Genomic DNA, 26464 nt, shown 5'->3' with positions numbered 1-26464 from the left:
GTGCGCCTCCATGAGACACTTTACTGTTCTTTAATGAGCCAGGAACAGCTGGAGAGCGATGTGACCGATGCTGGAGGTCACATAACAGTGCAAACATGTCTATACTGCACTCCACCCACACACATGACTATAACTCACATGAACATGAATGATCTGCCTCGTAAATACAGCCGACTGTCACCACCTTCTGGCGTGTCAGTGTAACTGCAGAAAGAGTGACTGTAAAATAACACAATCAGGACAAACACAAAGAGTGAAAGGTCTGTCAGTGCAGTTATATCAGCAGCCCTGGAGCATGCAACCCGATCGAGTCAAAGTGGACCGACAGAGACCATGCCTTAACTAACACTACTATAGAGAGAGAGAATGACAAAAGAGCAATATTAATGAAATAATTAAAAGGTCTGCACACTAGCAATGGTGTTTTTGCTCTGAGACTTTATTAAAGTGGATCCACTCTAAAGAGAAGTCTGATAATACTCTGTGATGTTGATTGGTTCAGTTCAACCGTCTCCTCTTTCTTGTTTGCAGTTCCTCCAAAAACTCACGGAAAGCTTCAGGAGTGATGTCCTAAAAACAAACTACATCCATTAGAATTGAGCTTCACTTATTTCCCTCAGTGACTAACACAGAAGCTGCTCTCCTCTTTACCTGTCTCTGGTCTGCAGACTGTTGAAGAAACTCACGCAGCTCATGTTTCAACTCATTGTACTCTAGACACAAGAGAAAGAGTCCGCATTTCATTTTAAAATTACAAGGCATTTCTATAACAGATCTCCTTTAAAACAAAGACACACAAACACTGGGGGCTAAAAGCTTGATATAGTTAAGAGTTTTTGTATGTTAAAGTCTCTTATTCTTCAATGTCACATGATCCTTCAGAGCAAGATAAAAAAATACAGTATTGTTCAAAATAATAGCAGTACAATGTGACTAACCAGAATAATCAAGGTTTTTAGTATATTTTTTATTGCTACGTGGCAAACAAGTTACCAGTAGGTTCAGTAGATTGTCAGAAAACAAACAAGACCCAGCATTCATGATATGCACGCTCTTAAGGCTGTGCAATTGGGCAATTAGTTGAAAGGGGTGTGTTCAAAAAAATAGCAGTGTCTACCTTTGACTGTACAAACTCAAAACTATTTTGTACAAACATTTTTTTTTTCTGGGATTTAGCAATCCTGTGAATCACTAAACTAATATTTAGTTGTATGACCACAGTTTTTTTAAAACTGCTTGACATCTGTGTGGCATGGAGTCAACCAACTTGTGGCACCTCTCAGCTGTTATTCCACTCCATGATTCTTTAACAACATTCCACAATTCATTCACATTTCTTGGTTTTGCTTCAGAAACAGCATTTTTGATATCACCCCACAAGTTCTCAATTGGATTAAGGTCTGGAGATTGGGCTGGCCACTCCATAACATTAATTTTGTTGGTTTGGAACCAAGACTTTGCCCGTTTACTAGTGTGTTTTGGGTCATTGTCTTGTTGAAACAACCATTTCAAGGGCATGTCCTCTTCAGCATAGGGCAACATGACCTCTTCAAGTATTTTAACATATGCAAACTGATCCATGATCCCTGGTATGCGATAAATAGGCCCAACACCATAGTAGGAGAAGCATGCCCATATCATGATGCTTGCACCTCCATGCTTCACTGTCTTCACTGTGTACTGTGGCTTGAATTCAGAGTTTGGGGGTCGTCTCACAAACTGCCTGTGGCCCTTGGACCCAAAAAGAACAATTTTACTCTCATCAGTCCACAAAATGTTCCTCCATTTCTCTTTAGGCCAGTTGATGTGTTCTTTGGCAAATTGTAACCTCTTCTGCACATGCCTTTTTTTTAACAGAGGGACTTTGCGGGGGATTCTTGAAAATAGATTAGCTTCACACAGACGTCTTCTAACTGTCACAGTACTTACAGGTAACTCCAGACTGTCTTTGATCATCCTGGAGGTGATCATTGGCTGAGCCTTTGCCATTCTGGTTATTCTTCTATCCATTTTGATGGTTGTCTTCCGTTTTCTTCCACGTCTCTCTGGTTTTGCTCTCCATTTTAAGGCATTGGAGATCATTTTAGCTGAACAGCCTATCATTTTTTGCACCTCTTTATAGGTTTTCCCCTCTCTAATCAACTTTTTAATCAAAGTACGCTGTTCTTCTGAACAATGTCTTGAACGACCCATTTTCCTCAGCTTTCAAATGCATGTTCAACAAGTGTTGGCTTCATCCTTAAATAGGGGCCACCTGATTCACACCTGTTTCTTCACAAAATTGATGACCTCAGTGATTGAATGCCACACTGCTATTTTTTTGAACACACCCCTTTCAACTAATTCAACTAATTGCCCAATTGCACAGCCTTAAGAGCGTGCATATCATGAATGCTGGGTCTCATTTGTTTTCTGAGAATCTACTGAACCTACTGGTAACTTGTTTGCCACGTAGCAATAAAAAAATATACGAAAAACCTTGATTATTCTGGTTAGTCACATTGTACTGCTATTATTTTGAACAATACTGTAAATTTATATTCAGAAAGGATGCGTCACATTAATTTCTATTTCAAATAAATGCTGTTCTTTCTATTCATCAAATATAAGATGCACTTTATGGTGATTTCCACAAAAGTATTGTTCAGTACGACTGTGTTCAACACTGATAATAATCAGAAATGTTTCTTTTCTTCTGAAGTAGGTGTGGGCGATATTGACAAATATTTTTTTTCAATATCTCGATATCGATATTCAGATGATAATTTAGCAATCCTTTAAAGAAATGTGTGTAAAGTGGCAAAGAAGGTCCAGTTGGTCTTTTGACCTATTGTTGTATGGAATTACTAGCACATAAAGATGAGACATTATTGATTTAAACATGAACCAAGTTACTCTACTAAATATTTATTTTAATACAAGAACAGTGCTTTTTCAGTACAATATTTGTACGTAATAAATTAAATTTGTGCTTTGCAAACAGTCCTCTATTAGTAATAGACTAACAACAATGTGAGTACCTCTTTAAAAAAAGTTGAGGATGCCACAGACATTTAAGAAAAACTTTTTAACTTTAGGCTTTAGTTTTCCGCAAACAAGGCATATTTTGCCTTTTCTAGCAGCTATTTTATTAATCGTACATCCGCTTTACTCTATGTTTTGGATTGTTGCTTCAACTAAGAACTCCGTAGTTGTGTTGCAAATTAGTAGCAGCTTACGCATTGAGGAACGATCATGATTTTGTAAAAAAAAAAAAAAAAAGTCAAGCAAACCCCTACATTATTAAAATCGCTACATATAATTGTTTAGAAGGTTATGTGCGTTATTTGTTTTCTCTTTAACTTCCTTCAGATCTTTTCATGTTTGGGAGGTCAGATTGTACAAATTATGAAATATTCGATATCCCAATTTTGCATATCGCCCAGACATCAATTTGGATATTATCGTCTAAACGATGTATCGCCCACCCCTATTCTGAAGATCATGTGACACTGAAGACTGGAGGAATGATGCTGAAAATACAGCTGTGCATCACAGAAATACATTACACTTTAACACAGATTCACACAGAAAACTGATGATTTACATTGTAAAGAAATGTCACAATATTACGGGTTTTACTGTATTTATGGAACCATTAAATGCAGATTTGGTGAACAGAAGAGACTTCTTTAAAAGACATTAAATTAACAGATGTTTAAATAACAGGACCACTCTCTCTCTCTCTCTCACACACACACACACTCTCTCTCTCTCACACACTCTCTCCCTCTCTCTCTCACACACACACTCTCTCTCACACACACTCTCTCTCTCTCTCTCTCTCACACACACACTCTCTCTCACACACACTCTCTCCCGCTCTCTCTCACACACTCTCTCCCTCTCACACTCTCTCTCACACACACACTCTCTCCCTCTCTCTCACACACACACACTCTCTCCCTCTCTCACACACACACACACTCTCTCCCTCTCTCACACACACACACTCTCTCTCTCTCTCTCTCTCTCTCACACACACACACACTCTCTCTCTCTCTCTCACACACACACTCTCTCTCTCTCACACACACTCTCTCTCTCTCTCTCTCTCACACACACACACACTCTCTCTCTCTCACACACACACTCTCTCTCTCTCTCACACTCTCTCACACTCTCTCTCACACACACACACTCTCTCTCTCTCACACACACACTCTCTCTCTCTCTCACACTCTCTCACACTCTCTCTCACACACACACACTCTCTCTCTCTCACACACACTCTCTCTCTCTCTCTCTCTCTCTCTCTCTCTCTCACACACTCTCTCTCTCTCACACACTCTCTCTCTCTCTCTCTCTCTCTCTCTCTCTCTCTCACACACTCTCTCTCTCTCACACACTCTCTCCCTCTCTCTCACACACACACTCTCTCTCTCTCTCTCTCTCTCTCTCTCACACACACACACTCTCTCTCTCTCACACACACTCTCTCCCTCTCTCTCTCACACTCTCTCTCTCTCTCTCTCTCTCTCTCTCACACACTCTCTCTCTCTCTCTCACACACTCTCTCTCTCTCTCTCACACACACACACTCTCTCTCTCTCTCTTACGGTGAATGATCTCGAGCTGCTGCACGTGGTTCAGGGAGGAGATGCAGGACAGCAGCAGGTCTTCACTCGTCAGTGTTTCAGCTTTGGCTTTCTCCTCATGAGCCAGCAGTGTGTCCGACTCGTCCAGCAGGAAAGGAACGCCCGTCTTTACATACATCCTCTAAACATATTTCACATAAAAATCAGTACAGAAACATCAGTACAGAAAAAAGACTCTCATAGGGATACAATTTTGCTACATTTGTCAATCAACCATTTATGATCCTCTAGAATAAAAGTTTGTTTTTAAAACAGAGCTGAAACGCACCTTGCAGTCGGTACATGTGCAGAGTTTGGCTCTCCAGAAATAAGGCCAGAACACCGAGCCGGCTCTCGCTCTCGCTGCGTCTTTGGCCTTGAGCTCATTTAAAACACATTGGGTGGCTTTGGAGAGCTGTAGATCGGTCACTGGATCAGGGCTGGACATGCGGCCTGCGGCTCCAGACGTCTGATGAACACACACCACACTCAATCACACTGTCTGGATCAAATCATGTTTGCACTGGACTCAGGTTAATCACACAACATGCTGTTTCTCACCGCTTCCTCCGGCTGAGAGCACAGACTCGCTGAGGACACATCGTGGACACTTGTGTGGAAACACTTTCCCTTTTCATCTGACATCACACCAGCATCTGTCTGCTCTTTACAAAGGCCTTCTTTATTTACGGGAGAAACTAGAAGAACACAAAAACAGATACCATTTAAATAGAGTTCTTGTACTGAAGCAATGATGCAGTGACTATAGTGTGTCATCAGCAGAGATCCACAGAAATATCTTCATACATAGATTTTAAAAAGCTAAACTGATCTTCAGCAATGTACAAACACACGAGCACGTCCTACAGACAGAAACTGCTCCACCTGCAAAATGATCGGCATACGTCCAGAGGAACGGCGCTCGAGTCATGCAGCGAGCACAGATCATCTCCATCAGCGCCTCACAGTCCACCGCTGGAGCCTGCAGATGCTGAAACATCCAGAAGAAGAGGATCAGCCAGCAGAACAACAGACTTTTTGACTTTAACCCCCCTTTTATTACAAAATATTCAAGGTTTAGTTAAACCTTACATAGATTAAAAAGTTATTTAAAACACAAACATATGATAATAAATAGCGCAGAAAACAAAGGAAGGCAATAGCACAATTAAATATACATTTGCAAAGCACCATCAAAATCAGATTCACATATGCACTGGTTAACTCCCCAAATGTGATTGAAAGTCTCCAGGTCTTTAACCAAGGAATAGTATGCATATTCCACCTTTAATCTAGTTTTAATTAACCCTTTTAAAATTAACATTGCATCAGTTGACACAGCATTATTTATTTTGCTTTTACGTGAAATCCATATTCCCATTTTTGCTTGCCCAAACAAAAAATTAAGCAAAACATGGATCTGCTTTCTGTTTCTGTTATACTTCGGTCCATATATAAATAACATGGGTGAAAACACTTCTCCCAAAACAGTGCACCATTCTTCTAATTGAGAAAATAATGGCACAAGCCTCCCACATTGAAGAAATAAATGAAAAACCGTTTCAGTCATCCCACAAAAAGGACATCCCTCCTGAACCTGGGGATCGAGGTGTGCTCTGTATCTGTTTGTAGCTATTAACCCATGCACAACTCTCCACTGAAGGTCTCCGGACCTTTTTTCAATGGGAGGCTTATACAAGGCCCTCCAGCAACCCTTCGGGGAAGAGCCTGATCCGAATAGCTCTTGCCATTTCGACTCTTTAACTCCTCCTAAAGACTGAGAGTGTGAAACTTTTACACATGTGGCGTACAGTGCTTTCTTCTCAGTTTTACTGAAACCGTTCAGTTTAGGTGTCTTGAAAGTCAACAAAGACCCCTCCTTTTCTTCAAATATACCCACATCCAGAATTATTCTTAGTTCAGGAAAAGTTAAGTCCATATCTTCATTTGTTTCCACACTGCGTTTAAAATCTGTTGATAGGCTCTCGAGAATTTCATTTAGCAGTTTTTGTGTCCGACGAATTGATCTTATTCCAATCTTGGAAGCTAGCATTTCAGGAGTCATCCATCCATCTGAAGTTATTAAATGTCCAATCTTTACAACTCCTGCAGCCTTTAAAAGATTCCTCATCGATGGTGATTTTAGGATCGCTGAGTCCACCATAGAATTGTATATTAGGGGTTCCTCCCTTGACCAGTGACCCCCCTCATCCGTGATGTCTCTTGTGATATTAAAAGTCCTCCAGGCTTTGAACACTGAGTGATAAAAGGAAGTTAATCCAGTCAAATCAACATGTTGAATGTCCAGAAGAAACAAGTGTTTATCCAGCCCCATCCCTCCTGCTCTTCTAAGGAGGGCAGAAGCTACTCCAGATCAGCTTACATCCAATCCGTAGAGAAATCTTTTTACTGTCTGTAGTCTGAAAGTCTTAATTCTGCTTTTTACATCCACTAGTCCTTGTCCACCTTCTTGTCTGGGCAGAAACAAAGTTGATGCTCTTATCCAGTGGTTACCGGACCAAAAAAAGTCTGTTAAGCGTTTTTGGATTTTTACAACCAAATCTTCAGGAGGTTCCAGAATGTTCATTTTGTGCCATAGCGTTGAGGCTACAAGGTTGTTGCAGACCAGGGCTCTTCCTCTATAGGATAACTGGGGTAGCAGCCAATGCCAGCAAGACAACCGAGCACACACCTTCTCCACCAGGCCCTCCCAATTCTGTCTCTTATAATCCTCCCTTCCTAAAAACACCCCCAAATATTTTAACCCAGATTTTCCCCATTTTAAATTACCTGGGAGAGCTGGAGTGTTATGGTCTAGACCACACCACATTGCATCACTTTTTGCCCAGTTTACTTTTGCAGATGAAGCTTTACCATAACTTAATAAAATCTCTTTTAAAACCTGAACATCGTTAACATTCCTTAAAACAACAGTAATGTCATCAGCATAAGCTGAAACTTTTACAAAATCATTAAAAATAGCACCTTGTACCTTCAAACCCATTAAACTCTCTCTTAGTTTACATAGAAGAGGTTCAATAGCTAAGCTGTAAAGCTGACCAGAAAGTGGGCATCCTTGTCTGATACCCCTCTGTACCTTAACAGGGACACTTAGGCCTCCTGCTATCTTTACCATACATGTAGCATTATTGTACAACAACTTTATCATTTTCCTAAATTCCTCTCCAAACCCAAAAGCTTCTAATACTTTAAAAAGATATTGATGATCAACACGATCAAACGCTTTCTCCTGATCTAGTGACAGTATTCCAACATCTATATTATTACACATTGCATAATCAATAACATCACGTACTAGATGCAAATTATCAGCAATACATCTGTCTTTTATACAGTAAGATTGATCTTTGTGTATAATTTTGAACAATATTTTGTTCAATCTGTTGGCAAGGCACTTTGATAAAAGTTTGTATTCAGTGCAGAGGATTGCCAAAGGTCTCCAGTTCTTTAACAGGGTAAGATCACCTTTTTTTGGAAGCAATGTTAATACAGCCCGTTGGCAGCTCTTTGGTAGAAAACCAGTACGATTACATTCCTTTAGCACCTCAAATAAATCAGATCCAAGTGTTGTCCAGAAATGCTTATAAAATTCACCAGGAAGTCCATCTATGCCTGGGGTACGACCCAATGAAAGACCCGTTACGGCATCACTTAATTCCGCAAAGGTTAATCCAGATTCCAGTGCTTTCTTATCTTCTTCATTTAAACAAGGAAGATCTTGTAGGAATCCATTTTGTATCGGAATGTCTATGTCCTCAGGTGAGTATAAATGTGAATAGAAATTCACTGCTAGTCTACGCATTTCCACAGGTTCAGATGTACATTGTCCATTGTCATTCTTCAGGTTATACATTTGGTTAACTTGCACACTCTTGCGTTCCAGATTGAAAAAAAAAGAGGTGGGACTGTCCATATCCTTTATTGATAGGAATCGGTTTCTCACAAGAGCTCCTTTAACCTTTTCATTTAATATAGAGCTCAATTTTAATTTCTTCTCAGACCACTCATTTACATTGGAAGAAAGATCTCCTATCATATTTTTTTCAATGGCAAGGATTTCTCTTTCAAGCCATTCCAGAGACCGTTTCAAACTAAAATTAGAGTGAGATGTATACTGCTGACAAAATTCCCTTATATGAACTTTTCCAACTTCCCACCAAAGAATAACACTATCAAATCTTATTTTCTCTTTTTTCCAGGTCTCCCAAAAATGTTTAAAAGATTCACAAAAACTCCGGTCTTGTAACAATTTGACATTAAAATGCCAGTAAACACTTCTGTTTTTCTTAGAATTCAAAGTTACAGTCAATAGTGATTAATTTGTGATCAGTGAAGGATGCAGGGACAATAGCTGTATTAATAATTCTACTTTTCATACTATTAGATAAGTACAGTCTATCCAGTCGTGCTGCTGAAATCCTCCCATCACTAACCTTTACCCATGTATATTGTTTAACAGAGGGATTATTTTCTCTCCATATATCAGTAAGATTGGAGGTTTTAATAACATTTTCAAGTACTGTTGGTGACTGAAAATGGGGTTCTTCTCCATTTCTATCAAGCAAGGCATTAAGTGTGCAGTTCCAGTCTCCAGCTAAGATAGTAAAACCATTACCTTGCTGTTGTCCTAAAAACACTTTCAATTTGTTAAAAAAAATAATTCTCTCAGCTCCTATATTAGGTGCATATACACTCACAAACGTGAAGACAAGACCATTTAAATCAACCTTAACTGCTAAACATCTTCCTGGTTCAATTTCCTTTTTTCCCAAAACTTTGGCTTTTATAGAGGGAGAAAAGAGAATAGCAGTTCCTGCACTCAGGTTAGTCCCATGTGTGAGCACACATTCATTCCTCCACCACAATCGCCAGTCAACCTCATTGTTTACATCACTATGAGTTTCTTGTAAGAAAATTACATCTAATTTCTTTAACTTGATGAATTCTAACACTGTATCAGCTTTACTCTTATCCCTCATCCCATTAACATTTAGGGATCCCACGCGTAAGGTTTCCATAAGAGGGAAAAAGATTAGAAAAAGAACAGTCAGAAAGATGTGTATTAGCCATAGTAATTAGTTATATTTTCCTCTTTTTGGTTTCCCTTTCCCTGTCTTAGACTTTTTACGAATATCAGTTATATGTTTTTTTAACCTAAAACGTTTCTGTTGTGATAGCTCATCATTATTGCAACTTTTCCTTGCCCACATTACAGAAGAGATAAACTTATCCAGATCTGGGAAAAATTCACTCACTTCCGTGCTTCTACCTTTTGTCTCATCCAGGAAAGTATTAATTTGTGCCACAGTGTACAATCCTTCTGTCTCTACTTTTGACATTTCTGACCCTTCAGACCAATGCCCATCATCTTTCACACTATCATCTGTGTACTGAGATAACCCATCCATATCATCCACCGAGCATTGCTCAGCTACTTGTATACCAGTCTGAGATACACACTCATTTTCTTTTGCTTTCTCAACATCATCATTTTCAGTTATAACAATCGCAGAACTGCATCCAGCCTGCTCACTACTCTCCACATCCACATCAGCATTGCTTTCACTCACCTCATTGTGCCCGTAGACCTCCCCTAACGGCCTTTTGTTCGGTTTCTTAGGTAGTTGTTTATCCTGTGCTACTGTCGTATTATCCTCAGTATCACTGGTATCATTGCGATGAGCTGATCCGTTTTCAGTCGCATTAACAGGCAGCTGCTGCTCAACATCCGCTGTTTTATTGGGACAGGAGAAGCGTTTGTGGCCTATATTTCCACAAGCAAAGCACTTTAGATTGTCAGTACTTGCATACAGCATATATGATCCATCTCCATGACTTACACGGAACGAGATCTCTAATGTGCGCTCCGATGAAGTCAGAAACATTAACACTTGTCTCCTAAATGACAAAACGTGTTTGAGATCAGTGTTTTTACATCCTAATGGAATGTTTCTGACCGGACTTGCGATTTTACCGTATCGGGTTAATTCTTTAACAATCGCCTCATTCGAGACAAAAGGCGGTACATTGGAAATAGTGACTTTAGTTGCCGGAGCCGTTAAAGGAGTAACGGGCACAAACATTTCCTTAATCCATAATCCATTCTCAGTCACCTGGTGAACTAACTGCTCTGTTTTTAAAAACACGATGACTGCTTTGTTCATCCGCGATGCTGAGAGAATATTGTCGAAGCCTATAATTTCTCCCACCACCACGAGAACATCCTCCACGCTCACGCCAAGTTCAGGTACACACCTGCAGCCATTACGCAACGACAGGTGTGAGACTCCCTGACTAACTTCAGAGGCCATACCGACACGCGACAAAAGCCGCGAGCAGCTTCAAATACTCAATAATCTTAAAACAATTATTATTAAGAACAAAGAGGAGAAAAAAAAAAAAAAATAAGAAAACACTTTCAAAATGCTCAATTTACACGCTCGCTCTAACCAGCACGCTCAGACGCCCCACTACACTCGTACGTACGCACAGAGAGAGAGAGAGAGAGAGAGAGAGAGAGAGTGATAGAGAGAGAGAGAGAGAAAGAGAGAGAGAGAGAGAGAGTGAGTGTGTGATAGAGAGAGAGAGACTGTGGAGAGAGATCTGAATGAAGCCATGATCTGCATGAGCTCTTAGATTTTCTTCTTTGTTCGCTATTTTGAGAAAAGAAATAGACCGAAAATCTACAAAATCTAGAAGAATACCACATACAGACGTGAAATATGATGAAAAGAACTCTGAAAATATAGTATTTTCATTTTTAAACACAAATAATCAACGCAGAGGATCAGAAGATCAGACTTCTAGCAACAGGCCTGCTGGAAAATTGGAGGGAAAGTTTAAAACAGGGAAAGAACCACCTATACTCAGAGGGAGAAGCAGTGAGTACAACTAAAATTGCACTGGAAACCTTTTTTTTGGCTCTTTGCTTATTTTTTTTGCTAATATAAGTGCATAAAATTGATCTTTTTATATTTTTATAAGCTAAAAATGCTAAAAAGCTAAAGCTATGGCTAGCCCACACTCTGACATTCCTCAATGTATCAATTTAACTGAGGCAGAGAGAATCAGCCAATCAGAGCAGCAGCTGCAATCAGCCCACTGCCATATGCAAATGAGCTCCCCCCTCACCACCATACAGTACCCCTCTGAGGTGAAATCCGACACCGCAAGGAAAACCTACAAGCAGAAACTTCTGACAAACAATCCAGAGACCCTGTTTGCAGATCTGTTCAAAACTGGAGAAGTCTGCAACCTCATTTTCTTCTCCGATCACCCCAGCGCCTGGCATAAAGCCATCATCAACCATTACCCCTCTGTAAAGAAAGAAGGCATCTATAATGGCTGGAAAGTCAAAATCAGAGAACCGCATGACCCTGACAGCACAGTGATGACCGTCAACATCTACAAAAATGGTACAGTCATGATACAGGGCGACCTGAAAACATTCCAGGCGGACTACAGAACAATAGGTGAAATCGTGAAACATGAGAAAGCTGTACTATCTGAAAGCTCGTCATCTGAGCAGAATCCACCGATCAGCACCTCAGACCTCAGACCCACTCCTGCAGAAGCTGAGCACATCTCGCCCTCCCTGCTCAGAGCTATCCCTCTCCTACAGGAGCACTTCACCAAGCTAGAGATGGAGATGGTGCAGCTCAGAGAAACTGTGCTCAAACAGCAGCAGTTGGACACATGTGCAGCTCACAATGAACTCCAGCGGAACACCGAGCTCTTAACTCAGAGACTGTCAGCCCTCACACAGCAGACCAGGAAGCTTCAGACAGAGAAGGACAGCCATCAGTGTGAGCTGACCGCCCTGAGACTCCAGCTAGAGGACAGAGAGCAGTCCACAGCAGAGATGAGGCAGCAGCTGAGAGAGATCCAGGAGGAGAGAGAGCAGCAGCACAGCCAGATCCAGGCCCTGAGAGAGCAGGTGAGAGAGCTCCTCCTGGCCAGAGAAGAGCCAGAGCAGACCCACAGAGCTCAAACACTGCCCTCCAGCCCAGGGAGTCAACACCCAGCCCTCAGCGCAGAGAGACCCGACCCAGCCCGCTCGCAGCTGTCACAGCGCCCCCTGCCAGACTCCTCGTCTCACAGCAGCCCAGCACCAGCCAGCACAGAGGAACCCGAAATAGCTCTACTCATCGATTCAAACGGCAAATTCATCGATGTAAAGAAACTGTTCCCCCAGCACAGAGCTGTTAAACTCTGGTGTCCCACCACTGACAAAGCCCTGGAGCTCCTGACAGAGTCCCAGCTAGGCCGGCCCAGCCACATCATCATCCACACGGGCACCAACGACCTGTGGAGCCAGCAGGACCGAGTGTCGAACTCCCTCAGAGCCGTCGTGGATAAAGCTAGAGAAACCTTCCCCAACTCCAAAATCATCCTGTCCACTTTACTTCAGAGGAAAGATTTCCATCCCAACACAATTAATAAAATAAACTCCAGAATCTCTAGACATTGTGCCCTCCTGCCCAACGTCCACTTGGCCCACCATCCAGACCTGGACACTGAATGTCTATATGACCACGTCCACCTTTATAAGAACCTGGTACATATCCTCGCAAAGAGACTCAAAGATGTCACTCTATACAGGACCAACCAGACCAGCCCCAGGTGGAGCAGAACCAGCCCTAACCCAGCCAATCCATCGAGACACACTCCAGCAAACTACATCCCAGTCCACAGCTCATCTAGAGCCCCGACCGGAGCACCACCCAGAGGTCCACTGCCCGGAGCTCCAGCACCCAGACAGGACCCCTACAGACAGAGACCGCTCAACAACAGCCCCACAGCTCCAGCAGCTGAAGCCCGTCCACAGCAGAGCCCGACCCAGCCAGGCAGACTGAGCTACGCCCAAGCTGTCAGCGGAGGAGCAGACCACCCTAACGCTGAACTCCACAACATCCAACACATGCTGAGTATCATCTGCTCGCACCTACTAACACACAGTGGACAGTGGTAAAAAAAAAAAAAAAAAAAAAAAAGGATTTTATTATTTTTTTTTTTATATATATATTCTGTGGTATTAATCTATGTTTAATATGGAATTGTTGATGTTTTGAGTTCCTACCACAAACTTAATCCCATCTTTCATTCTTCTGATTTTAATCTGTAGTAATTTTGCATCATTTCTCTTTTCTCAAAATAGCAAACAAACCATACACATTAATTTAAAAGTTTACAATGAAATCACTTAGTTTTTCTACGTGGAATATTCAAGGTCTAAACTCCTCAGTCTTTGGCCTAAAAAGTAGACATTCTGATTTTATGAAAGAACTACAAGACCTAGATGTCATCATCTTACAGGAAACCTGGTGTAGAGGAGATGCGTTCACTAGCTGTCCCTCAGGATACAGAGAGATAATATTACCATCCGTCAAACTCTCATCAGTCACACAAGGGAGAGACTCGGGAGGGATGATAATATGGATTAAATCTGAACTGCCCATAGAACTAATAAAAAAAGAACAACATCACTTGTGGCTAAAAATACAAAAAGGAATGATATCAGCATCTAAGCCTGTTTTCCTTTGTGCAGTTTACATTCCACCCCTCGAGTCTCCGTATTTCCAAGAGGAAACTTTCCAGAACATAGAGAGAGAAATCAGCCATTTCCAGGCCCAGGGAAATGTGCTGCTTATGGGCGATCTAAACGCCAGAACAGGAGCAGAATTAGATTTCATCGAATCGCACGGTAGCAGATTCATCACAGGCAATAACCACTTATACCCTTCTCACCCCAGCAGACAAAACTGTGATGAAACGGTGAACGCTCACGGACGGCAGCTGCTGCAGCTCTGCCGAGGACTGGCTCTGTACATCGTCAACGGGAGACTGCGAGGAGACTCGCTCGGCCGATACACCTACAGCTCAGCTCTGGGGAACAGCACTGTAGACTACACCATCACAGATCTAGACCTTTCCTCTCTGAGGGCATTCACAGTCAAACCCCTGAAACCTTTCTCAGACCACAGCCAAATCATCCTCTATATAAAGCAATCTGACACATCACCCCAACCAATTAGGACCCCGTATCAAATGAGCAAAATAATGTCTTTCAAATGGACAGAAACCAGTGCCAGTAATTACAGCACTGCCGTCGATTCTTCAGAAATACAATCCCTCATACATTCCTTCCAAATACAGGAATACCCTAAAAACCAATTCGGCATCAATCAGGAAGTACAAGACCTAAACAACATATTCTACAAAACAGCACAAAAAAGTCATTTGGCAATTGTTAAACCAAAGAAAAAATATTTAGATACTGACAAATGGTTTGATTTGGACTGTAAGGCTCTGAGAAAAAACCTCAGAAACTTATCAAATCAAAAACACAGACAACCAGATAATCCAGACCTCCGACTTCTTTACTGTGAGGCATTAAAACAGTATAAAGCCACACTCCGGCGGAAAAAAGCACAGTTTTTGCAAAGCCAGTTTGAAGAAATTGAAAAAACTATAAACTCACACAAATTTTGGGATAAATGGAAATTGCTATACAAACCAAATCAAGAAGTTCTGGCAATCCAAGATGGGGAGAAGTGGAAAAACCACTTCCAGGAATTATACACCCCAACTGAAATTCAAAATTCTAATCAAAATGAAATAATTAATAAACTAAACAATTTGGAAAGATCAATTAAAACAAACCAAAACCCTTTAGATTTCCCCATAACAATGAAAGAATTGGAAGAAAAATTAGGAGTCCTTGAGTCCAAGAAAGCCTGTGGTGTAGACAGCATCCTGAACGAGATGCTGAAACACACAGACCAAAGCTTCAGACTGGCCATGCTCAAACTGTTCAATGATGTTCTGTGTGTAGGGTTCTTCCCTGAGATCTGGAACAAGGGCCTCATCAGCCCCATCCACAAGAGCGGAGACAAACTAGACCCCAACAACTACCGAGGCATCTGTGTGAACAGTAACCTGGGGAAGGTTCTCTGCAGCATCTTAAACGCCAGACTTTCACACTTCCTTATGAAGCACAATGCCTTGAGTAAATCCCAAATTGGCTTTCTTCCAAAATGTCGCACTTCCGATCACATCTTTACATTACAAACACTAATTGACAAATATGTACATCAAAACAAAGAACAAATTTTTGCTTGTTTCGTTGATTTCAAGAAAGCATTTGATTCAATCTGGCACGAAGGATTATACCTAAAGCTTATCGACAGTGGAGTAGGGGGGAAATTCTATGATTTGATCAAATCGATGTACACAGCCAGCCAATGCGCTGTCAAAATTGGAAACCAAAGAACCGAATTTTTCCCCCAGGGGCGCGGAGTGAGACAGGGATGCAGTTTAAGCCCCACCCTCTTCAACATTTACATCAACCAATTGGCCAATATGTTAGAACATGCTCCCTTTCAAGGTCTCACTCTCCACGACACAGAGATCAAATGTCTACTCTACGCAGACGACCTGGTCCTCCTGTCGCCCACTAAAGAGGGGCTTCAGGACGGCCTGGACCTGCTGGAGGATTACTGTCAGTCCTGGGCCCTGACCGTCAACCTCCAGAAGACTAGAGTCATGATGTTCCAGAAACGCTCCAGATCTCAGGGACCAACACACACATTCACACTCTCACACAGAACCATTGAGAGCACAAAAGCATACACCTACCTCGGCCTGAAAATAACTCCAACTGGTAACTTTACTTTGGCTGTGAATGAACTCAAAGAGAAAGCTCAGAGGGCTTTCTATGCCATAAAACGATCAATCAAAATTGACATCCCAATCCAAATTTGGCTCAAACTTTTCAAATCAATAATTGAACCAATTGTTTTATATGGCAGTGAAGTGTGGGGTCCTTCTATAAAATTTGATTTTTTAAATTGGGAAAAACATCCGATTGAAACTCTACAATTACATTTCTGTAAAAGAATACTCAAAGTCCAAAGAAAAACACCAAACAACGGATGCAGGGCAGAATTGGGCCAATACCCTCTCCTCCTCAACATCCAAAAACGAGCCATCAAATTCTGGAAACACCTGAAAACAAGCGACCCCAACACGTACCATTATAAAGCCCTCAAACAGCAAGAGCTGAGCGTAACGAGGAGTCCCCTGTGCCAGCTGGTGCTGAGACTGACTGAGCTCTCTCCTGCAGAGATCAGCTCGCCTCAGCACACACACACACTCACACACATTCGGCCTGCACAAATTATCAACACAGAACAAGACAAGTACATCACCCATTGGACAAACACCACTCAAAACCAACACAAACTGGAATGTTATTCGGCACTAAATCGAGAGTACAGTGTTGCGAGCTACCTGAGCACAGTGAATGATGTGAAGCTCAGGAAAACCCTGACGATGTACAGACTCAGCGAGCACAGCCTGGCCATCGAGACGGACCTGGCTCTCCCGGGAGGACAGACTCTGCTCGCACTGCATTCTGGGAGTGCCGGAGACCGAGCTGCACTTCCTCACAGAATGCCCCAAATACGAACACATAAGAGACCAATATTACCCCAAAATGAACAAGATATTTCCTCAATTTAACACCTGTAATCCAACCCAAAAACTTAGATTCATCCTTGGCGAAGAAGCCAAATGCTCCAATTTAGCAGCAAGATTTGTAGCATCTCTCCACATCCTGAGGGAAGAGCAGAGCAGCAAACACCCAATGAACACACACACACTCACAGCCTGACACACCCAATCACACACACACACACACACACACACACACACACAGCCTAACACCCCATAAGACCTACACACATGTATATAATGTTAAATTTCAAGTTCAGTGTTAGTTTATTTTAGTTTATGTGTGTTTTATGGACATGATTTCGGCATTATAATCCTTTTTTACTTTATTTATTAATCTTATAATATTATGTTTTATTTTATTTAACTATTATTATAATTTTGGTGTACTTAATGTTCAAAATCAATTTCTATGTTGTTTTTTGATGCTTTGGCAATACAAAATGTATTTTTTTGTCATGCCAATAAAGCCTTCTGAATTGAATTGAATTGAGAGAGAGAGAGAGAGAGAGAGTGTGTGATAGAGAGAGAGAGAGAGAGAGAGTGTGTCAAGGAGACAAGTCACACTTGAGTTGAGCTCCAGATAAATTGCAAGAAAGATAAGATTTATTTGCTAACAAGTTAATGAAAAAAGAGGATTCAACATACAACATCATCTAGACAACATCTAAACAAAGATTTTGTTGAATCTGGACAGTTTTTTTTTTTTTTTACACTGTCACACCTTAATTTGAGGAAAAGTTCAAGAGAAGCTGATCACAGGATAACCTCTGCAGAAGAGGATACTCATGTTGGAAAAGGATAACATCAAGCAAAACAACAACAGCCAACAACAGCAGCCACTATAAGAAAACTTGGAGGATAAGAGAGGTAAAAGCATTTTGAATAGACAGTGCTATTTATCTCTCTTTAGACTTTTGCTTGATTCCTGTTTGAAAGAACAACACAGAAAAAACATTCTTGGACATTTTGGACACAACTGGAATTTTAAAGAAATCAGTCAAAGTCATATTTTCCCCATTTTTGGCTTATTTACTCATTTTTACCAGTTGGATATCTCCACTGGGAGATGATAAACAAAAACAATTCAAAACAGTGGCAGTTATTTCAGTTGATTGTTTACATTCCAAATCAATGATGGCCAACGCATCATCCTGGCCACGCCCCTTCATCTACCCTCAGAAGAGCTCTGAGACCTCCAGGCTGATGCTCAGACACAAGCAGATGAAGGAGACGCCCGACACACAAGAACACAGTGCCATGAACAACCTGCTCTTTTACACCGAACACAGCCCTTTATGGCACACTGCCTTCTGTCAACATCTCACCTCTACCAAGAAAAGAGGCATCTGTAAAGGCAGACAGATCTTAGCATTTGAAGATGCTGAAAAAAATGATGAAACAAGATTTTTGACCCTGAACTTGTATCAAAATGGCACTGTCATGGCCCAGGGATCAGAGTCTGCTCTCAAGATCTTCATTAAAGATTTTGAATTAATAAAAAAGCTGGCACTGTCTGATGAAGGGTACAAGAATATGAACATTGTTCCCTCTCCTGAAAAATCAGTTCTAAAGACGACAGTGATTTCAGCAACTACCATTCAATCTCCAATGTCAAGAATGAAAGACAACTTTTCACTTCTGGAAGTAGAAGTCGTGGAGATAAAAGAATTAATACTATCCCACCTGAAAGACAACAACATGGAACAAGTGACAATTGAAATAAAGAACTTAAAACAAGAAGTTGAATCTCTGCAGAGACACAGAGAAGAAATGACAGAAGAACTTCAGAAAACCAAAGATGAACTAAGGGAAGTAAAATCAACTTTAGGAAGACAACTAACGGAAGTTAGAAAAGAAATCCAGGAGGAGTTATCGGCCTTGAAGTCAGTACTCCACACCAAAGATGAACTCATCACAGATCTGACAGAAAGACTCAACTCTGTTTCAGCACCTAGAGAGTCTTCTGCCAAACCCTTGACTCGTCCAGAGATGCTCATGGAAAACCCTCAACCTGAACAGCAGCCAGTGGAAGAAGAGCCTCACTGCTCGACTGATCCACAGCTCCTCTGCACAGGACCCGGGAGAAACACATGCTCTTATCCTGACAGACTCTAACGAGAGACTTCTGCTACCAAACATGAGAGCCAAGAAAATCTGGTGCCCAAACACAAGAAGTGCTTTTCAGATCCTGTCTGAGAGTAAACGTGAAAACTACAAGCACATGGTAATCCACACAGGGACGAATGATTTAAGGGCCATGAAGGGCCGTGTGGCTCCTATAATGAGAGAGGTGGCGATCAGAGCCACACAACGCTTCCCAGAGGCTAGAGTAACTCTGTCCACACTGCTGCCACGCACCGATGTGCCTTTCCACGTCATCCACGGGAATAATGTGGAACTCTCCAGAAGCTGCGCACTCATTCCTAATGTTCATCTCGCCCATCACAAAGACATACAGCCTCATCATATGTATGACCACATACATCTCAATAAGCAAGGAGTGAAAGTCTTCGCCAGAGTGCTGAAAAGCACAGCCTAAAATTAAATGTGGCCGAGACTCAGGTGGAATATAGCACAATATGGCACAAAGACGATTTAAAACATTCAATTAAAGTTGCTAAAAGGGAAAATCATCCATTTGGCTTGAAGTGAAATCCGTCATATATCAGTCTAATCTTTATCTCTGTGCAATCTATATTCCACCTCATGACTCTCCCTATTACGAAGAGCAAAGCTTCCCAACATTACAGACTGACATCTTACACTTTCAGTCCAGAGGAAACATCCTCATCTGCGGAGACTTAAACGCCAGAACAGGGCGAGAAATTGATTATGTAAATATTGTAGATAATGACCACATCCCCAATGACACCACGTTTCATCCCTCATCTAATATCACACCGAGAAACAGCTATGATACTTCAGTGAACATTAGTGGAAAACAAATGTTGAAACTCTGTAAAGGTTTAGGATTATACATCATTAACGGCAGAACTCGTGGAGATACATTAGGTAGATTCACTTACTGCTCCAGATTAGGAGCCGGTGTGGTTGATTATTTAATAACAGATATTGATCAAAACTTTATCAATGCCTTCACAGTCAGACCTCAGCTCTCGATGTCCGATCACTGCCAAACTGTGCTTTATCTGAAAGCCCCATGTCAAATAACCAAAACTGCTCCACCTGAAGCTGAAAAACTGGTTCCTCTGAAACATAAACTCAAGTGGAATCAATCCAACTCAGAACAATTCAAAGAAAATATGAACAATCCGACTATATTGAAAATGCTAGATGACTTTATGTCCACTGATTTCACCTTAGATATTAATGGAATACATTTAGCAACAAAAAACTTAAGTAATATATTCATAACATTGATAACTCTATCTAATATTAAACAACAAACCAAACATAGAACCAATGGACAGAGAAAGAGAAAGGATGTCTGGTTTGATGATGAATGTGGCGGTCTCAGAAAAGAACTCAGGAGACTTTCCAACAAAAAGCACGAAGATCCGTCCAGCCAGACATTACGGCTTTCTTACTCAGACTGTCTGCAAAAGTACAAAACACTTCTGTGGAAAAAAAGAGACAAATATTTTCAAACTAAAATTGAAGAAATTGACGATTCAATAAATCAAAACCCTTTCTGGAACCTATATAAAAGACTGGAAAAAACCAAATTAGAGATATCACTCCAGAATGGCACAATTTGGAAATCTTACTTTGAAAATCTGTATCAAAAAATTGAACCGGCCGACCTCAACCAACCCCAGAGTAACATATTAACAATCTTAAATTAAAGAAAGCATGTGGACAAGATCTGATTAATAATGAAATGCTTAAACTCAGCAGTCCCAGCATGATTCAAACAATAGGCAAATGATTTAATCTGGTGTTCTGGTCCGGACACTTCCCTGAGATCTGGTCTGAGGGACTCATCACCCCCATATTTAAGAGCGGCGATCGATTCGACCCCAATAACTACCGCGGGATAAGTGTGGGCAGTGTGTTGGGAAAACTGTTCTGCAGTATCATTCACACACGCATCGTCTCACACATCCAAGCACACAACATCTTAGATAAAGCACAGATTGGCTTTTTACCAAAACATCGCACATCTGACCACATCTACTCTCTCCACACTCTAATCAGCAAGAACATCAACGACAAACAAAGGAAGATATTTGCATGTTTTGTAGACTTTAAAAAAGCATTTGATTTAATTTGGCATGATGGTCTACTGTACAAAATCCTACAAATTGGCATTGGCGGAAAAACGTTTGACATTATTAAATCTCTGTACACCAACAGCAAAAGTGCGGTGAAGATGGGTAACCGCAGAAGCGCGTTCTTCCAGCAGAGCCGTGGAGTGAGGCAGGGCTGCAGTCTGAGCCCAACTCTATTCAACATCTACATCAATGACCTGGCGTCAGCGCTGGAGAGCTCTACTCTACAGGGGTCAGAGGTCAGATGTCTGCTGTATGCGGATGACCTGAGGGCCTTCAGCAGAGCCTGTCCCTGCTGGAACAATACTGTCACGACTGGGCCCTGACCGGAGTCATGGTGTTCCAGAAGAAAGCCAGATCTCAGGGACACAAACAGCAGTTCCTGTATAAAGGCCAGGTCCTGCAGCACATCTCTAGCTACAGCTATCTGGACATCGACATCAGCGCTTCGGGACGCTTCGGTCTGGCTGTGAAAACACTCGCTGAAAAGGCTCGGAGGGCTTTCTATGCTATAAAGTCACGATGTGGACACTTAAAATCACCCATTAAAACCTGGATAAAATGATATAATTCAATAATAAAACCAATTCTTTTATATGGATGTGAAATTTGGGGACCAGTACTAAATTTAAAAAATTGGGATAAAACATCAGTAGAAAAATTACAATTGGAAATTGGCAAAACTATTCTTGGGGTTGACAGAAACACGTCCACTGGGGCCTGCAGGGCTGAGCTGGGCCTGTACCCACTGAACATGAGATCCAGAAGAGATGTGTTCAGTTCTGGCATCACCTCCATCAGTCTGACCCAGAGTCAGTGCAATATAAAGCTCAGCAGAACCACTCGCTCTTCAACTCGTCCATCAGAATATACTCCCCATCAACCCCAAACCTTTTATAACCATATCCACAAACATCTAAAAGTCACTCATGATGAAGCACTAAAAGCACATTTTGCCCTCCAGAATAAACTGCAATGTTACTCGGCCCTCAATAGAACCACTAAATTGGCCAATTATCTATTTATTAAACATTTTAAAGAAAGACAAATCCTCTCCAAATACAGATTAAGTGACCATGATCTAGAGATAGAGAGAGGAAGACATAGACAAACACGGACAGAGAGAGAGCAGAGGATCTACAGCACATGGAGGATGAGGAACACTTTCTGCTCTTCTGCTCTAAATACACCAGTATAAGAGAAACCTTTCTGCCCAGATTTGACATTTTAATTCCATCATTCTCTGAACTGAGCGACACTGAGAAAATGTTCTTCTTACTGGGAGAAGATGATAGTACAGCTGCACTAGCGGCTAAATATGTGTTAGCTATTCACAACGCCAGAGTCAGCTAATTCTCTAGAGAAACCGACTCTATTTATTCATTTATTAGGATAAATTGTGTTTATTTATCTATTTATTTATATTTACTATGCTACATATGACATGATTTGTAAATATATGTTTTGTTTGTTTGTTTTACTATTTATAGATAATATGTTGATGCTTTGGCAACATTGTGTTCCACAGTCATGCTAATAAAGCTCATTTGAATTGAATAGAAATGAATTGAGAGAGAGAGAGAGAGAGAGAGAGAGAGAGAGAGTGTGAGTGAGTGAGTGAGTGAGTGAGTGTGTGTGTGTGTGTGTGTGTGTGTGTGTGTGTGTGTGAGAGAGAGGCCCAAAAACAGGGGATGCCCTCAGAATACTTTCTGACTCCACCTTTGTCACACACACTCACATATCATCATACACACAGGCACCAACGACTTGAGAAGGGAACAGGAGAGAGTTGGGCAGCTGATCTGCAGAGTAGCAGAGAAGGCTACAGAGATCACCAGAGACATCCACCCAGACACCATCCAGAGAGTCAACGCTGACATCTCCATCACAATCAGGGACCTGTATGACCATGTACACATAAAGAAGGACAAAGTCAATGTGTTTGCAAAAACACTGAAAGACACAGCGTGGGGCAAACAAAACACCTTCACACCCCTGAAAACAACACAGCTGTGAACCTACAGAACACAAAACCAGACACCCAGCATAAACCTTCAAACTCATCACAGAGAACGAACACCACTGGCTGCACAATACCAGAGACCCCCACAACATGCTAAAATCCACATCAGGATACCCCATGCACCAGCACTACACCACCACAGATCTACACCAGCCCATCAGCAGAAACCCCAGTTTGCACCAGATCACCACCCAAGATACCCACGACCACAAAAACATCCCTCCAGTCAGAGAAGCAACACGAGGAACAGCCCAACATCAGCAGCAGCCAGCCTTCCTCCCGCTCATGCAGCCTCAGTGAATGGAGAAAAAATAAAACCTTACTTTTCTATAACACTATATTATATTAGAAAAAGATTACCTCTATTTTTTAAAACAAGAACTCTATACCATGAACTCTTAAAATGACTCAGTCAATATCAACGTGGAATATTCAAGGATTGAATTCAGCAGCCTTCGGGCTAAAGAGCTCTAACACTGAATTCCAGAAGAGCATCACAGAGATGGAGATTATAATTCTACAGGAGACATGGAGCAGGGCAGACACCGTCACCCACTGCCCACCCAACTACAGAGAAAGCATCCTACCATCACAAAAACTCAACACAGTCCGACAGGGAAGAGACTCAGGAGGACAAATAATCTGGTACAAGTCAAAACTCCACAACCACATCAACACAGTGAAGCAATGCAAATACTACACCTGGCTGAAAATCCACGAGGAACTGCTCCCATCCAGAAAAGATATATACCTGTGTGCCATATACATCCCACCATCAGAGTCCCCCTACTACACAGAAGACACGTTCTCCATATTAGAGGAAGAGACAAGCCACTTCCAGGCCCAGGGAAATGTGCTCATCTGTGGAGACCTGAACCACAGCCGGACTTCACTGACACACAAGGGAGCAAATACATCAACAACAAACTGACTGTTATTAATAACACATTCTCCCATATCCACAGAAATAACCATGATCATATAGTGAATAAGAATGGGAAAGACCTCCTGCAGCTCTGTCGAAGCCTGGGTCTGTATATCATCAACGGTAGGTTACGAGGAGACACTTAGTTTAATAGCACAGTTGACTATAGGATAACAGACATAGATCCTTCATCTCTCAGATCATGCACTGTTACAGAACTAACCCCTCTGTCCGATCACAGTCAAATCACTGTGTTTCTCAAAAAGACTGAAAATAACATTAACACAAAGCCCAGTAAACTGTACAACATCAGAAAACCATACAGATGGGCTGAAAACAGCGCTGAAGAATATCAGAAAGCACTTGGCAGCCCAAAAATACAAGCACTGATAGATAACTTTCTAAATAACATCTATGCTCACTCCAATGAAGGTGTCAATCTTGCGGTCAAAGATTTAAATTACATATTTGAAAAATCAGCAAAACAATCCAAATTGAAAACAAAATCTGGAAAAAATCTAATACCCAAAAATTGGTTTGATCAGGACTGCCAAACTATTCGCAAACAAATGAGAACACTTTCAAATCAGAAACACAGAGATCCAAATAATACAGAGATCCGCCTTCTTTACTGTGCAACACTAAAACAATACAAACATACACTCAGAACCAAAAAACACAATACAACCAACTCACAATAATTGAGAAGTCAGTCAACACAAACCAATTTTGGAATAACTGGAACAATCTGAAAAAAACTGATCATGAAGAATTGGCAATCCAAAATGGAGAAATATGGGAAAGTCATTTTCAAACACTGTTTAATTAAGTACAAACAGACACAACTGTAAACAAAACCAAACAATCAACCAGCTGGGAAAACTAGAATTAGCCATCAAAGATAACCAAAACCCATTAGATTTCCCAATAACTGATTAAGAACTTAAAGAAAAAATAAAAAACCTCCAACTCAGAAAAGCATCTGGACCTGATGGGATATTAAATAAAATGATAAAACACACAAGCAGTAAATTTCAGTTGGCCATTCTAAAACTATTCAATGTGATTCTAAGTGTAGGTCACTTCCCTGACGTCTGGAATTAAGGCTTGATCACACCAATCTTTAAAAACAGAGATAAATTTGATCCTAACAACTACAGAGGCATCTGTGTGAGCAGCAACCTGGGAAAGTTATGCTGTAGCATAATAAATGCTCGACTATTAGAAGTCAAATTAGATTTTTACCAAATTACCGTACATCTGACCACATCTATACATTACATACTCTAATTGAAAAACATGTCAACCAAGAAAAAGGTCAAATATATGCATGCTTTATTGACTTCAAAAAAGCTTTTGACTCAATTTGGCACCAAGGACTGTTTTACAAACTTATTGAAAGCGGCACAGGAGGTAAAACCTATGACCTTATCAAATCAATGTACACTGAAAGTAAATGTGGCATAAAAATCGGCACCCAACGTACGAGGTATCTTTCCCAAGAGTGTGGTGTGAGACAGGGCTGCTGCTTAAGCCCAACATTATTTAACATCTACATCAATGAACTGGCAAGCAGTCTGGAGCGATCCGCAGCCCCTGGCCTCACACTACACACCTCACAGATCAGATGCCTGCTGTATGCTGACGATCTGGTTCTGCTGTCTCCCACTCAACATGATCTACAGCAGAACCTGGACCTGCTAGAACAATACTGACAGACCTGGGCCCTGACAGTCAACCTGAAGAAAACCACAAGCATGATCTTCCAGAAAAGATCCAGATCCCAGGGAACACAACACACATTTACATTAGGCACTAACCCGATAACACACACATCACACTACAACTACCTGGGTTTGAAAATCACATCCACAGGAAACTTTAATCATGCTGTGAATGAACTGAGAGATAAAGCACGCAGGGCCTTCTACGCCATAAAACGGCAATGCCCTATAGAAATCCCTATCAGAATTTGGCTGAAAATATTAGAATCAGTAGTTGAGCCCATTGCACTCTATGGCAGTGAGGTGTGGGGTCCACTGACCAATCCAAATCAAGATTTCACCAAATGGGAAAAACATCCAATTGAGACCCTGCATGCAGATCCGTGTAAAATATATATTACACGTGC

At 41.3% G+C, this 26464-nt stretch overlaps 2 protein-coding genes across 3 annotated transcripts in view; one reads left to right on the top strand and one right to left on the bottom strand.

Annotated features, from left to right (window-relative positions):
- Nucleotides 1–418: 418 nt before the first annotated feature.
- The window catches only part of LOC113060374 (putative E3 ubiquitin-protein ligase UBR7), a 32210-nt gene continuing 6164 nt past the window's right edge, over nucleotides 419–26464 (bottom strand). Inside the window, exons 6-11 of one of the 2 annotated variants that reach the window (XM_026229233.1) lie at nucleotides 5502–5607; nucleotides 5181–5314; nucleotides 4906–5085; nucleotides 4599–4758; nucleotides 652–713; nucleotides 419–570 (exon numbers count right to left, since the gene is read on the bottom strand). In XM_026229233.1, the coding sequence (XP_026085018.1) occupies nucleotides 499–570; nucleotides 652–713; nucleotides 4599–4758; nucleotides 4906–5085; nucleotides 5181–5314; nucleotides 5502–5607 (714 nt within the window). In that variant the 3' untranslated portion in view covers nucleotides 419–498. Of the gene's footprint in view, nucleotides 571–651; nucleotides 714–4598; nucleotides 4759–4905; nucleotides 5086–5177; nucleotides 5315–5501; nucleotides 5608–26464 lie in introns of both variants that reach the window. The other variant, XM_026229232.1, reaches the window with a different exon arrangement.
- LOC113060372 (uncharacterized) lies at nucleotides 11225–13629 on the top strand. The gene is made up of 2 exons (XM_026229230.1): nucleotides 11225–11518; nucleotides 11699–13629. The coding sequence occupies exon 2, from the start codon at nucleotides 11746–11748 to the stop codon at nucleotides 13606–13608; it is 1863 nt and encodes a 620-aa protein (XP_026085015.1). The 5' UTR covers nucleotides 11225–11518; nucleotides 11699–11745; the 3' UTR covers nucleotides 13609–13629.

This window comes from Carassius auratus, chromosome 42 (genome assembly GCF_003368295.1).
Source record: "Carassius auratus strain Wakin chromosome 42, ASM336829v1, whole genome shotgun sequence".
Classification (NCBI taxonomy): Eukaryota; Metazoa; Chordata; class Actinopteri; order Cypriniformes; family Cyprinidae; genus Carassius; species Carassius auratus.
Note: the sequence above shows the minus strand (reverse complement) of the source record. Positions and strands in the feature narration are given on the sequence as shown.

Bases quoted from the DNA above. Each gene is read 5' to 3' on its own strand.
- LOC113060372 (XM_026229230.1), top strand. From the start codon at position 11,746: ATGCAAATGAGCTCCCCCCTCACCACCATACAGTACCCCTCTGAGGTG.